Source organism: Schistocerca nitens, chromosome 3 (assembly GCF_023898315.1).
Source record: "Schistocerca nitens isolate TAMUIC-IGC-003100 chromosome 3, iqSchNite1.1, whole genome shotgun sequence".
NCBI classification, from domain to species: domain Eukaryota; kingdom Metazoa; phylum Arthropoda; class Insecta; order Orthoptera; family Acrididae; genus Schistocerca; species Schistocerca nitens.
Genome location: NC_064616.1, coordinates 632107350 through 632121655, shown reverse-complemented (window position 1 = coordinate 632121655; position 14306 = coordinate 632107350). Strand labels below are relative to the sequence as shown.

Below are 14306 nucleotides of genomic sequence, written 5' to 3'. Positions count from 1 at the left end.
CGTTTTCTGTAGCCTTTTCAACATAATAAACGCAATAAATCGCGCAATGAGGTAACGTGTGGACACGAGAACGCCCAAGCATATATGCGTTCCTTCCACAAATTTTTGTGCATGTCCGTGTATTTCAGTGCGTAATCGCAGACCCATGGGAATAATTAGGGCATCTCCATAATCTCCATAGATACTAGCATCCTTGGTCTATGGTGCAAAATTGCAAATGTTATCTATGATAAAGTGCGAAGCGGGCGGAAATGGAGCTGTCAAAAGAAGTAGTGGAGTATTTGAAAATAGCGGGTGACTGTAGTAAAATATCGGAAGAATGGTTTGAACAGCTACTACCTAAAGCTGTTGCTACTATATTAGGGAAGTCAGTTACCTCCCGTAAGTGTTTCATAATATAATATAACTTACTTTCAGCTTTTAAATTTTGTAGATCTCTAAAGGTGAAATAAAGAAAGTAGGACGAAATAAATTTGGGATGAGAAACCTATTAACTGGGAAATGCGAAAGACACCAATAATTGTGTCTATGGCTCCACTCCCCGTGGTTTGAATGACAGCTTGTTTATATTTGCTTTCCGAAGAGCTTTTTACGCAATGGAACTGAATATGCCCATTGCAACACAGAAACATACTACTTTAATAACGAAAATATTTTTACAGATTTATTAAAAACCTCATTGCCTTGAAGCAGTCTGTCAACTACATTTATGTTTGAATAACACCGTTACCTAACCTAACCTAACCTACAGGTGCTGGGAGATATAATTGTAGATAGCTATTTAGTAGATACAAATACCACACACGACTATATAAAGCGACAGCTAAAGGCATAATTATAAATATTGTAAGAATTGACCTGTGAAAATTGTAAGAAAATCGGAAACATTGTAAGAACCCATGTATGTTTCAGTTCATAAGACACAATTGATGACATCAATACAATTTGTATTGTTATATGGATGAATAAACATATCCATCAATCAGTCATATGTACGTAGACCAGCACTTCATATTTCTTAAATCTTCAGGTGCCATAGACATTTGAGGAAGCTTTCGTGTTTGTTGATGTATCTGAAGCAGACAGTTGTAGGGGAAATATCATCATAACAAATATTAACGGCAGAACTAGTACCTGCAAATCTAGTAATTTCAGTATTTCACATGTAAATAGATTTTTGAAAATGAAATTACATTATGTACTTAAGTTAGGACGAGCCAGAATAGTTGATATTTATTTTTGAAAGCTAACAAGCTTCATACAGTCAAAGCAGCTAATAGTAGCTACAAGTGGCATTTTCTGTCTTGGTCTCCATTAATTTTAAGTAATTTCAGTCCGTGTGGTGAATGAGAGATTATCTAGAAGGGCATTGAGGTGTCTCCTTCAAGAGCATAGTCAAGAAATTTATTTCAGTAGATTAGTTGAGGAATCTGAGCCAAATATTGTACTCGGAAGGGACAGAGCTACCATAGGTGATGGGTATTTTAGTGCATGAGGCACACAGTTATCAACAGACTTTCTAAAATAGTGTTAGTGAAGTTCTACAGCTATTGTGCAGCACTTGAAGACACTAAGTTAGATGTAATAAGTACATATAGGGTGGGAAATTAATAGGATGATATAGTGGAAAAATTGTTAGATTTTGGGAATCATCAAAGGAAAAGTGGCCTTGTGGGCATGAACAGTCTGATGTGGGAAGGGGGTTATGAACAATTAGTTACGAAAAATACAAGGGGGCTGGTAATTTGTGTGATGTTTTTATGATATAAGGCCTGGCGATGTATGGCAGAAAATCAACATAATTGTGAGGATAAATGGCTGTAAGGCTATATTAGTTGACGTATGCTTAGAGCCCACAAGGCTGACATGAAATAGGAAAGAACTGTTGCTGGAAATTGGAAAGCAAATATGGGGGAAATAGAAAAGTACTTAGGTGAGATATTCAGTTAATGATTATGTACAGAAAATGTGTTACGTAAGTCTGGTCATAACTGAATCAGATTATATCAGAAAGTAAAACAAAATATATTCCTTGAGTATTCGTAACACAGTTTCAGACACAGTTTAATACACTAGAGCAGTGAGAAGAATGAAAAGTTAGTTTCATGTTCCACAGATCATTTGCATGACAAATTGCAATGATTTGAAATGAGTCTTCATATTTGCACCCGAAATAACTTTATAAATAAGGCTACAATGTTTTTAAAAAGAAAGATCTGCAGATTTGAGTTAGTAAAACCTACCCACCAACTTTTCCACATCACAATAATAAAAATCTTCTGTGGAATACGAGGAGCTGTCGAGCAGAAACTACTTCAGTTTTCAAATTTTATTTTGCTGTCTGACACACATTTTATCTATGGTTAAGTGATCAAAAATTGTGGTTGCAGTATTGTGCATCCCTTTTTGTGCTAAAGGCAACCTTAATTTTTCATAATGAATGCCATTTTTCATGGTATTGTAATTATCTACAGCATAGTTCCTTTTGAACTGCAGTAGATGATTTACAACAAACTTCATGAAGAAATAAATATACTGTGTAGCAGAAGTCAAATTTCTACATTCCGTAAAGCGATGTGTACAAGATGACCATGGGTGAGCACCACATATCCTATAACATATTTTTCAGTGATGGAAGTCTTTCTTCTTAAAGATGAGTTTTATTGTGTGTGACATTATTGAATGAAAATATGTCAGCTTACTGGTTTCTCTCTCCCAAAAGATTTGCAGTGATTTTAAGTGCAAATATGACTGAACTAAGTTGTTTTAGGAGTTCCAGAGAGTGCTTTTTCCAGGCTAAATTCTCAACAACATGTACATCTAAAAGTTTTAAAGTTTACAACCTATTGATTGGCTCCTCTCAATATGTTACACTTACCATTGGTACAATACCCCTAGATTTGCAAAACTGATTATATTACGTCTTTTTAAAACTTAAGAGTGAGACCATTCACGGAAAACCAGTCAACAATACTTTTAAGAACATTGTTTGGCATATCTTCTATTGCTTTATGTGTGCTTGGACTGAATACAGCACTATTGTCATCTGCAAAAGAACTAATTCTACTTGTTGTATATTAGATGGAATATTGGTTGAATTACTAAGTACAATTTCTTAAGTATTTTGGTCGCATACAATACAATCCATTGGTTGACTATACCATCAGTCCCATAGAACTTCAGTTTAGTTAAGAGAATATTGCGATTCACTCAGTCAGATGCCTTAGGTCACAGGAACTACCGAATGGGGCTATTTATTATTTATTGATTGTAAAAGTTGGTGAGTTAGTCATGAGAATGCAGAGTAATAAGGTCAGGAAGGAACAGGATAGCTCAGTTTGTCTGAAAGTCATAATGAAAGACGAATATGATTGAGAAAAGTAAAAAAAAGTGCTACTTGAAACAGTTGCTTGTTGCGGGGGGCGGGGTACCAAGTGAGCTGCAGAAGCATGTTAAGGTATAACAGAAGTCATGAAGGAAAACAAAGGACATTTCCAAACACTTAAGCTGCAAATTAAGTAGGGTCGACAGAAGCGTCCGATCCCACGCGTCGGCTTTGACCCGTGACGTAAGGGTGTTGTCGTGTGTGACGTCATGACGGCGCGGAGTTTGGTTTGAGTGTGGCTGTCTCCAGTTCTGTTTTATCTTATTTTATTTACTTTTCTGATCTGTTCGTTCTATCTCGTGAGATTTTTTTAAAATTTAAAAACACTTATTACTTATTTTAATTATCTGTTTCCTCCAATTTCTGTTTTAGTTTATTATATTTATCTTTCTGATCTGTTTGTTCTATCCCGTGAGATTTTTTTTTTAAAAAGACAAAAAACACTAATCAGCTACTGAAGCATCTTTATCTTCTATGGGTTGCAGGGGTTACGACCCCTGGGGAGGTGGGTGGGTATTCATGCATGGCTGTCTTCACTTACACGTTGTAGCTACGCAAGAAGTCTAAATTTGTTTATATTTAGTTTGCCCCCCCACCCAAAACACCCCATTTCCCGCGCTTGTCCCGTTAGTGTCATTAGGCTTCTTGTGGAAAGTGTGTGTGTGTGTTTGTTTTTGTTGCCGCCATATTTGTGACGTCATGGGTCAAAGCAGACGGGTGGGATCGGACGCTTCCGTATTTCCATTAAGTATATGGGGCAGGCAAATGAAAATGAGACATGGAAAACATTTAAGTAAAATGGTTATTTTTTCAAAAGCAATCACCATAAATGTTAATACATTTATTGCACTGTGAAACAAGACAGTCAGTGACTTCATGGAAAATTTTTTGTGGTTCCTTATGGAACCATGATTATATCTGGGCAAGCACCTCTTTGTCCACAGCAATAGACAGCCACAAGTGTCTTTCTTCAGTGAGCCCACATGTTACCAAGGTTGTTTTGACTATGCCGCAGAAGTTTTGTTGGGAAGCACTTACAACATCCCCCTACAGTTCCGATCTCTCCCCATGTAATTTCCATAATTTTATAGCTGGGAAGCAAGACATTTTTGGCTGTCAATTGGCTTTGGGCAAAGAGGTGCACACCTGGGTGCCATCATGGATCCACAGGAAACCTCAAACATATTTCCATGAAGGCATTGCCTATATTGTCTCATAATGGGATAAATGTATTAATGGTTATGGCAATTACTTTCAAAATATTGAACAGTTTACTTAAGTTCTTTCTGTTTCATTTGAGTGTCCCCCAAGGGATGCAGAAAAGGCAGAACTATTTAACCTGGAATACTGTAAAATAGACGTTAAGGCTGGTGAAGGGCGGGTGGAAGAAGTGAAGGGACAAGTGAGTATTGTCATCAGAGGGTTTGCATTTGAAAATATGGGAATATATATGTATATATTGCCAGAGAAGTAATTGTTGCAAGGAAGGCAGTAAGGGGCAGAATAAGTAGAGAAATTCTGAAAATTGAGAGTTGACATATAAGGCCTTGTGGTTTCGATTTCACTTGTGTATAAATAAGTGGATAAGCGGAAAGAAGCTGTAATAATATCTGTATATAAGGAAAAGCAGCAAAGGAAAAGTGTTACCTATATTGTAAGTAAAATATTTGATGAGATCTGTGATAAATATATACTGAAGAGTCAAAGAAACTGGTACACCTGCCTAATATGATATAGGGCCCCCGCGAGCACACAGAAGTGCTGCAGCACGACATGGCATGGACTCGACTAACGTTTGTAGTAGTGCTGGAGGGAACTGACACCATGAATCCTGCAAGGCTGTCCGTAAATCTGTAAGAATACGAGATGGTGGAGATCTCTTCTGAACAGCATGTTGCAAGGCATCGTAGATATGCTCATTAATGTTCATATCTGAAGAGTATGGTGGCCAGCAGAAGTGTTTAAACCCAGAAGAGTGTTCCTGGAGTCACTCTGTAGCAATTCTGAATGTGTGGGATATCACATTGTCCTGCTGGAATTCCCAAAGTTTCTCAGAATGCACAATGGACATGAATGGATGCAGGTGATCAGACAGGATGCTTATGTATGTATCACCTGTCGGAGTCATATCTAGACATATCAGAGGTTCCATATCCCTCCAACTGCACACGCCCCTCACCATTAAAGAGCCCCTGACAGTTTGAACAGTCCCATGCTGACATGCAGGGTCCATGAATTCGTGAGGTTGTCTCCACACCCGTACATGTCCATCCGCTCTATACAGGTTGTAACAAGACTCGTCCAACCAGGCAACATGTTTCCGGTAATCATCAGTCCAAAGTCACTGTTGACGGGCCCAGGCGAGGCGTAAAGCTTTGTGTCTTGTAGTCATGCAGGATACACGAGTGGGCCTTTGGCTCCGAAAGCTCATATTGATGATGTTTTGTTGAATGGTTCACACACTGACACTTGTTGATGGCCCTGCATTGAAATCAGCAGCAATTTGCGGAAGGGTTGCACTTCTGTCACGTTGAACAGTTCTCTTCAGTCGTCATTGGTCCCGTTCTTGCAGGTTCTTTTCCCGGCCACAGCGACATTGTAGATTCATTGTTTTGCTGGATTCCTGATGTTCATGGTACATTTGTGAAATGGTTGAATGGGAAAATCCCCATTTCATCGTAACCTCAGGGATACTGAGTCTCATCGCTTGTGCTCCGACTATAACACCACATTCAAAATCATTTAAATCTTGATAACCTGCCATTTTAATGACAGTAACTGATCTAACAATTGCGCTAGACACTTGATACCGACTGCAGTGCCATTTTCTACCTGTTTACATATCTCTATATCTGAATATGCATGCCTATACCAGTTTTTTGGCGCTTCAGTGTGTAAGAGAATTTTAGCAGAAATGTGGGCAGAGGTGTAGGAGCCAACAAGGATGCAGAACAAGATTTTTTGTGAGTTACAGCAAGCACCTTTTAACCAAGATATCTAAATCATGGGAAACGGAAGGGGTGACTGGGACACTTCACTTCAAGGGTACCAGTGTTATAGAAAAGTGTACCACAAGGCTGTAGGTTAGGGTGCTTGCTGTTTCTCAGTTATGTGTGTGATATTGGGGTAAGTGTAAATTCAGAATTAAGACTGTTTGCTGATGACAATTTGCAAGGGGGGGGGGGTGGGACGACACTTAGAAGATGTTAAAGTCTTGCAAAAGGATCTAGAAGTCACTAGAAACTGGATCCCGAGAAATGAGGTGTTAGAAAATACAGGTAAGAGTCAAATGGCTACCTTCTCAAACAACAGGAGTGCTAGAAGATTTGATGAGGACATCTAAATCTGCATCTGTAATCTGCAAACCACTGTGAAGTGCATGGCAGAGGCTACGTCCCATCTACCAATTAATAGGGTTTCTTCCCATTTGATTCACAATGGAGTTCAGGAAGAATGATATCTAAATTCCTCTGTACATGCTGTCATTAATCTAATCTTATCCTCACAGCCCCTATATGAGGATATGTAGTGGGTTGTAGTGTCTTCCAGGAGTAATCATTTACAGCTGGTTCCTGAACACTTGTAAGCAGCCTTTTTTGGGCTAGTTCACTTTCAACATTTCTGTGCCACTCTTCCCTCTCTTCTGTGGGTAGAAAAAACAAACACAAACACAAAACACAAAACACACAACACACACACACACACACACACACACACACACACACACACACACACACCTGTAACCATTCAGACTGCCCTTCTCTGTATACATTCAATATTCCTTACTAGTCCTATTTGATACGGATCCCACACACTTGAACAGTATTACAGAATGGATCACCCAAGTGGTTTGTAAGCAGTCTCCTTTTTATACTGACTGCATTTCCCCAGTATTCTACAAATAAATAGAAGTCTACCACCTGCCTTACCCATAGCTGAGCCTATGCCATCATTTCATTTCACATCCCTACAAAGTGTTGCACCCAGGTAGTTGTATGAGTTGGCAAATTCCAACTGTGACTCAGTGATGTTATAGCCATAGGATATTACATTTTTTTGTTTTGTTTTGAGGTGTGCACAGCTGTACATTCCTGAGCAGCTGGGATCTGACGTCACAGGACAACAGTGTTCATACGTAGTTGTAACACAAAGTGCTGGCAAACTGCAGTGGGGGTTACACATAGGTGAGTCAGTAAACAAGCTGTAAAAGTGTCTGCACATGCTGATGAGGGCTCTGTAGGGTGCAGGTGAGGACATATAGGAGAAAGCTTACATGCTCAGTATGAGACATGGAGGGATATAAAATTCCCAGCAAAGATACCTGTCAAAACAGATAAAAGGAGTGCAGTGGAGGGCAGCCAGCTGTATAATGGTAGTCTACAGTAGGATGTGTCATGAAAATTTGTAAGAAATTGAAATTAGACAGTACTGCGCAAAGAAGGATGAGAGCGAAACTTGGGGGAATTTAACCAATCATATGTGTCTGAGGACACACAGGAAGACATAGATTGCTCACTGATAGTGTTTATAATGGAAGGAAAGATGACAGTTATCATACACTCCTGGAAATTGAAATAAGAACACCGTGTATTCATTGTCCCAGGAAGGGGAAACTTTATTGACACATTCCTGGGTTCAGATACATCACATGATCACACTGACAGAACCACAGGCACATAGACACAGGCAACAGAGCATGCACAATGTCGGCACTAGCACAGTGTATATCCACCTTTCGCAGCAATGCAGGCTGCTATTCTCCCATGGAGACGATCGTAGAGATGCTGGATGTAGTCCTGTGGAACGGCTTGCCATGCCATTTCCACCTGGCACCTCAGTTGGACCAGCGTTCGTGCTGGACGTGCAGACCGCGTGAGACGACGCTTCATCCAGTCCCAAACATGCTCAATGGGGGACAGATCCGGAGATCTTGCTGGCCAGGGTAGTTGACTTACACCTTCTAGAGCACGTTGGGTGGCACGGGATACATGCGGACGTGCATTGTCCTGTTGGAACAGCAAGTTCCCTTGCCAGTCTAGGAATGGTAGAACGATGGGTTCGATGACGGTTTGGATGTACCGTGCACTATTCAGTGTCCCCTCGACGATCACCAGTGGTGTACGACCAGTGTAGGAGATCGCTCCCCACACCATGATGCCGGGTGTTGGCCCTGTGTGCCTCGGTCGTATGCAGTCCTGATTGTGGCGCTCACCTGCACGGCGCCAAACACGCATACGACCATCATTGGCACCAAGGCAGAAGCGACTCTCATCGCTGAAGACGACACGTCTCCATTCGTCCCTCCATTCACGCCTGTCGCAACACCACTGGAGGCGGGCTGCACGATGTTGGGGTGTGAGCGGAAGACGGCCTAACGGTGTGCGGGACCGTAGCCCAGCTTCATGGAGACGGTTGCGAATGGTCCTCGCCGATACCCCAGGAGCAACAGTGTCCCTAATTTGCTGGGAAGTGGCGGTGCGGTCCCCTACGGCACTGCGTAGGATCCTACGGTCTTGGCGTGCATCCGTGCGTCGCTGCGGTCCGGTCCCAGGTCGACGGGCACGTGCACCTTCCGCCGACCACTGGCGACAACATCGATGTACTGTGGAGACCTCACGCCCCACGTGTTGAGCAATTCGGCGGTACGTCCAGCCGGCCTCCCGCATGCCCACTATACGCCCTCGCTCAAAGTCCGTCAACTGCACATACGGTTCACGTCCACGCTGTCGCGGCATGCTACCAGTGTTAAAGACTGCGATGGAGCTCCGTATGCCACGGCAAACTGGCTGACACTGACGGCGGCGGTGCACAAATGCTGCGCAGCTAGCGCCGTTCGACGGCCAACACCGCGGTTCCTGGTGTGTCCGCTGTGCCGTGCGTGTGATCATTGCTTGTACAGCCCTCTCGCAGTGTCCGGAGCAAGTATGGTGGGTCTGACACACCGGTGTCAACGTGTTCTTTCTTCCATTTCCAGGAGTGTATATTGGACCCTTCAATGGGCATGGAGGGCATACCTCTTGCTGCAGTAATTGGCCCTGGGCGGCCTCTCACTGGACCCGCCTGTGCACTGAGTTCTCCTTCCCAAACACTGTTCCTAGTTTACTCCAATTACTTTTTAGTCTCAGTAAACACTTTTTTGTATCTGGAGTCCCTGTCCTTCCATTTGTCACCTTGTTCAAGTGACTGACTGCAGTAACTGAGCATTGTAATGAGACCCCACATATCAGGAAAGGTCTCTGCTTCTCCTTCACAGCACCATTAACAGCTGACTTTCACAAGGATGGAGGGACTGACAATCGTATCGAGCATGTATAACACCCAAATTGTCAGTGGATAGAATGTGTCGATGCTTTGACCATTAGTTAATTTCATGTTCCATGGATCATTTGCACAAATCATAATTATGTGGAATTTTACATTCATATGTTAATATTGCTACATATGACCATTTACAAGTTTGATAAAAAAATAGAAATTATTCCATGGAATAGAAGGAATTTTGAAGGAGAAACTTCTTCAGTATGTTTTCAAATTTAACTTTGCTGCCTGTCACACATTATATGTCATTGGTTAGGTGATCAAAAATATTGTTGACAGCATTGTGCACCCCTTTTTGTTCTAAAGACAACTGTAATTTAGAGTAATGCCGTATTTCTTCTGATTTTATAATTATGTACGCCATTGTTGATTTTGAACTGCAGTGGATCATTTACAACGAACTTCATGAAGAAATAACTATAATGTGTAGCCGTAGATTACTAATTTCCTTAAACAGATGTCCACAAGATGATCATGGGTGAGCAATGAAGACTTTCTTAAAGGTGAGTTACCCCAGAAGACTATTCCATATGACATTGTTGAATGAAAATATATCAACATACTAATTTTTTTCTCCCTAAGATTTGCAATGATTTGAAGTGCGAATGTGGATGAACTGAGTTGTTTTAGGGGTTAAAGCACGCCTTTTTCCAGTTTTAATTTGCACCTATTCGGACACCCAAAATTTTTCCACGCTAGTTATGATTTCCTCACAGTGTATTTCACTTATCATTGGTGTCGTACCTTTAGAACTGAATGTTGTCTTTTTGAAAGTGAGAATGAGGCAATTTGTAGAAAATCACTCAGTAATCCTTTTATGAACATTATTTGGTAATAATTAAACGCCCAGCCTGCACTTAACTATCTGGTAAACTGTGGTGGCCTGGGAAAGAAACACTAGTTTTTAAGTTCAGTTGCACGAGTAAGATTAAAAAATAATGTGGTCATTAATGTTAACACTAATCATGCATCCACATCCTGTAAACTCACTCGTTCCACATCATTTTGAGGAAAGAATCATTCTGAGATGATACAAAAGACAGAATCCTATACATATATATATATATATATATATATATATATATATATATATATATATATATATATATATATATATATATATATATATATGTATATGTGAATGTTGTAGACTCTTTTGAGGTAAATAATAACTAATGTGAAAGAAATGCTGATATACAGTTCATTGTCAATGACATTCTGTGCAAGAAGGTTAAGTATCTGAAATCCTTAAAGTTCCAATTCTTATTGAAGATCCTTTGTATCTCTCCAACTGATGTATATGAGAAATTATACACTAGTCTACATTCCTTTTTGTGTCTCTTGCACTGTAATTGGGTTTAAAATATGTTGCAGTGAAACATTTTACATATTGCCATTTCATTTTCAGCTGAGTTGGATGAGCAGGTGAACAGTCAATCTCCTATAAGTGGTGCTTATGGTGCTCTTTTAATTTTGCTTGTGGAAGCTTCAAGATTTAATTTAACACCAGATTCACTTGGAACTGCACTGCAGCAAGAGTACAGCTTTAATGCTAAGCGATGTAGTAGTGTAATGCAATCATATATTAACAATAAAAACAAAATAAGGGCTGCACTTACTAACTTTGGACAGCATCCTCCACATGTTACTGATGTGAAATGGGAAATGGATTACTGTGTTAAGGTAGAGTATTGCTCTAAACCATATTTCTGTAATTAATTGTAGTTACTCCCAGAGGCAGATGTATTTATCATGGTTCAACAGTTCATATTTTAAACATTACGGAACAGTTTGTTAGACACTTCTTATGATACATAAAACAGACTTGTACTGAAATATCCATCATTTTGAGACAAACAAGTCAAGTCCCATCCTAGGAACTGGTTACTCATGAAATTTTAAACTAAATATGTTGTTAATGTTTTGTTAGAACATTATGGTTCCTCTCTGTAAATAAGTGTAATTGCTTTGTAGTTAATTGGATATAACATATTCATTTGGGATGGAAAGTATGTGACAACTTGGTTAAGAAATGATAGCTACCTTGGTATTATCCTCTCTGCATTACTTCATATGACTTAATTTTTAGAACGTATTTGATTTAATTGCACATTTTGGTGGTTTTAAAACTTCCTTATACCCAGATTGGAAAAGCAAATGAAAGGGCTCTTTTTTAGGAACTTGTATGATGATTACTAAAGAAATAGTTATAAGGTATGTAATTAAAATGAAAGTAATAGACTGAACCATTTATGATGGGCAGTAGAAAATATATCATCAGTGTGCTGAAAAGTTTGTTTTCAGAATGTTTGTAAGTATTCTCTTCACAAAACTATCAGTGATTACATGAATCACATGTCTGATGCAAATAGTAGATTAAAAATATTTGAGGGTATTAGTACATAAAATATTAAAAATTATTGTTTTACCAAAGTAGATGCTTAGATGCTTTTATAGATTGCCATGATGCTTCAGATTTTAATGTTAGCCTTAAATACTACTTCCACTCCTCCTGCATTCCCTTGAAACCTCTACAAATGAGAATATATGTAGAAGTATTTTATGGGCAACTGAGCTTAGCCTCATTTTAGAGTGGCTTGCATATTATTATGGAAGTGTTGATGGATACCAAAGGGCAGCAACAACACAGCAAGTCAGACTATCACATGTACTTCAGTTTGCAAACTAACTGATTCTTGTGCACATTCATTGATATATTTTTAACTACTCTACTCTGTTGATAGAAAAACATCAAATGTAACATAACAAGCAGGAATGATAGACTTAAATCAATCTCTCTCTCTCTCTCTCTCTCTCTCTCTCTCTCTCTCTCTCTCTCTCTCTCTCTCTCTCTCACACACACACACACACACACACACACACTTAGTGTGTGTTATTTTGGTAATATGAGTGATAATTATTTGCCCTGCATATTTATTCTTCATTATGATTTATGCTTATTGGCATTTTGTTATCACTTACATTTTTCTTGATATTTGTAGGTGAGCAGTCTGGGTCTTGTCCGTGAAGCCACTTACAACATACAACTTGAAGTTGAAAGATGTCAGGGCAAAACAGACATAGAGGAAAATACAATAACTTTCTCCTGTTCTGTGGGTGAGCTACAGAACTTGGTGTGGAAACTAAAAGAAGCAGTCAAACACATGGATAAAATCTGTCTTAAATAACTGTGTCTCTGAATGACCAGCAACAAAATAGACAGAATCATTTTTTCACACAGACAGCTGTGTGTGCCACAACAGATTATTTCATTTCTTGTGTATAAGTTTTTTGTGGTGTAGTTCACATAAATCATTATCCTATAAGTGTCTATGTATTTTCTGGATGATTGTCGTTTCACCCATTGTATCAAGATAGTACCTGTTTTCAGTGTTGGGAATGATAATACACATGTTCTACTTCCAGAACTCTGTATTTGTAAGTAACTTTTCTAAATGGTGTACAAGCAGTGAAGAATTTGCATTACATGCATCTGTTGTTAATTTAGTATGAAGGGAACTTTTAAATTGTACTGATGGTTTCAAAGTATGTAATAGGATTTTTAGCATTCAGTTTCTGATAAGTATTATTGTGATAGAAGTTTTTCAACTGATGGAATGCTTCATGACCATAAAGTTATAAAGCTATTATTATTATTATTATTATTATTATTATTATATTTTGCATATTTCATTACCAAGTATTCTATTATTTTGTATTTGTGCTCAATGTTCCATTTAGTTTTTGTTAGATGCTGTTAACCCACTTGCTGTATTGAGCTGGCTGCAAAATATAAATGACGAGAAACAGTAAGGAGACTGAATAAACAGTGTGATAATACACAGTAAAGTGTTGTCTGGAGAATTTCTGTTGTTGCTTTAATAACTTGTGTTGAGTGCAAGAAAGTATTACAGATACATGAAAACTGAGTACATATTGTTGATGGATACCCAGTTAATGTTCACAGATTTTCGCCAAGAGTTATAATGCTACTATGAAAACATCTTTTAGAATAAATGTCTGGTTCCTAGTAGTTGATTGAAATTTTTTGATGCACATTCTGTTGTTCCTGATGTAGAAATTGGTCTCATAATGGATTCTGAACCTCATGTTGACTAACTAGTCAATTTGCCAGATACTGTGATAATTTAATGTGAAACATCCTTGTGATCAGTGCAAAAGTGTTTTGTGCTATGGGTGAGATAGTAAACTTGATACTAGTTGTTTACATCATTCTGAATTGGCTTTGCATTACTGCTGGCCATTTTTTACCTTTTATGCGGATGTTGCCACATTTCATCTCAGCAGCAGTTTGCCCCTATGGTACTCGAAACTGCAAGCTATAATTGAATGTGTTTCAACCACCCAAAATGAAACATCTGATGTGGGCTGCTGACAGATCATTCCTGCTGAGAAAACCAGAAGTAACTTTGAATTTCTTAACTGAGACTAAATGTTAAGAGATTTGTCTTCTGACCACCATGAGCTGCTTATATTATTCAGTTGTTTCCTGTAGTCAACTATTAGAAGACACTTGTGTGAGAACAAAACGTATCAACTCCTGTGTTACAAACTTGAACCTATGATCATATCGCTACAATGT

The 14306-nt window shown here is 39.0% G+C and overlaps 1 protein-coding gene across 1 annotated transcript; it reads left to right on the top strand.

The window, feature by feature from the left end:
* Positions 1–201: 201 nt before the first annotated feature.
* Positions 202–13552, top strand: LOC126248574 (COMM domain-containing protein 3-like). The gene is made up of 3 exons (XM_049949679.1): positions 202–381; positions 11112–11386; positions 12706–13552. The coding sequence occupies exons 1-3, from the start codon at positions 252–254 to the stop codon at positions 12889–12891; spliced, it is 591 nt and encodes a 196-aa protein (XP_049805636.1). The 5' UTR covers positions 202–251; the 3' UTR covers positions 12892–13552.
* Positions 13553–14306: the final 754 nt, after the last annotated feature.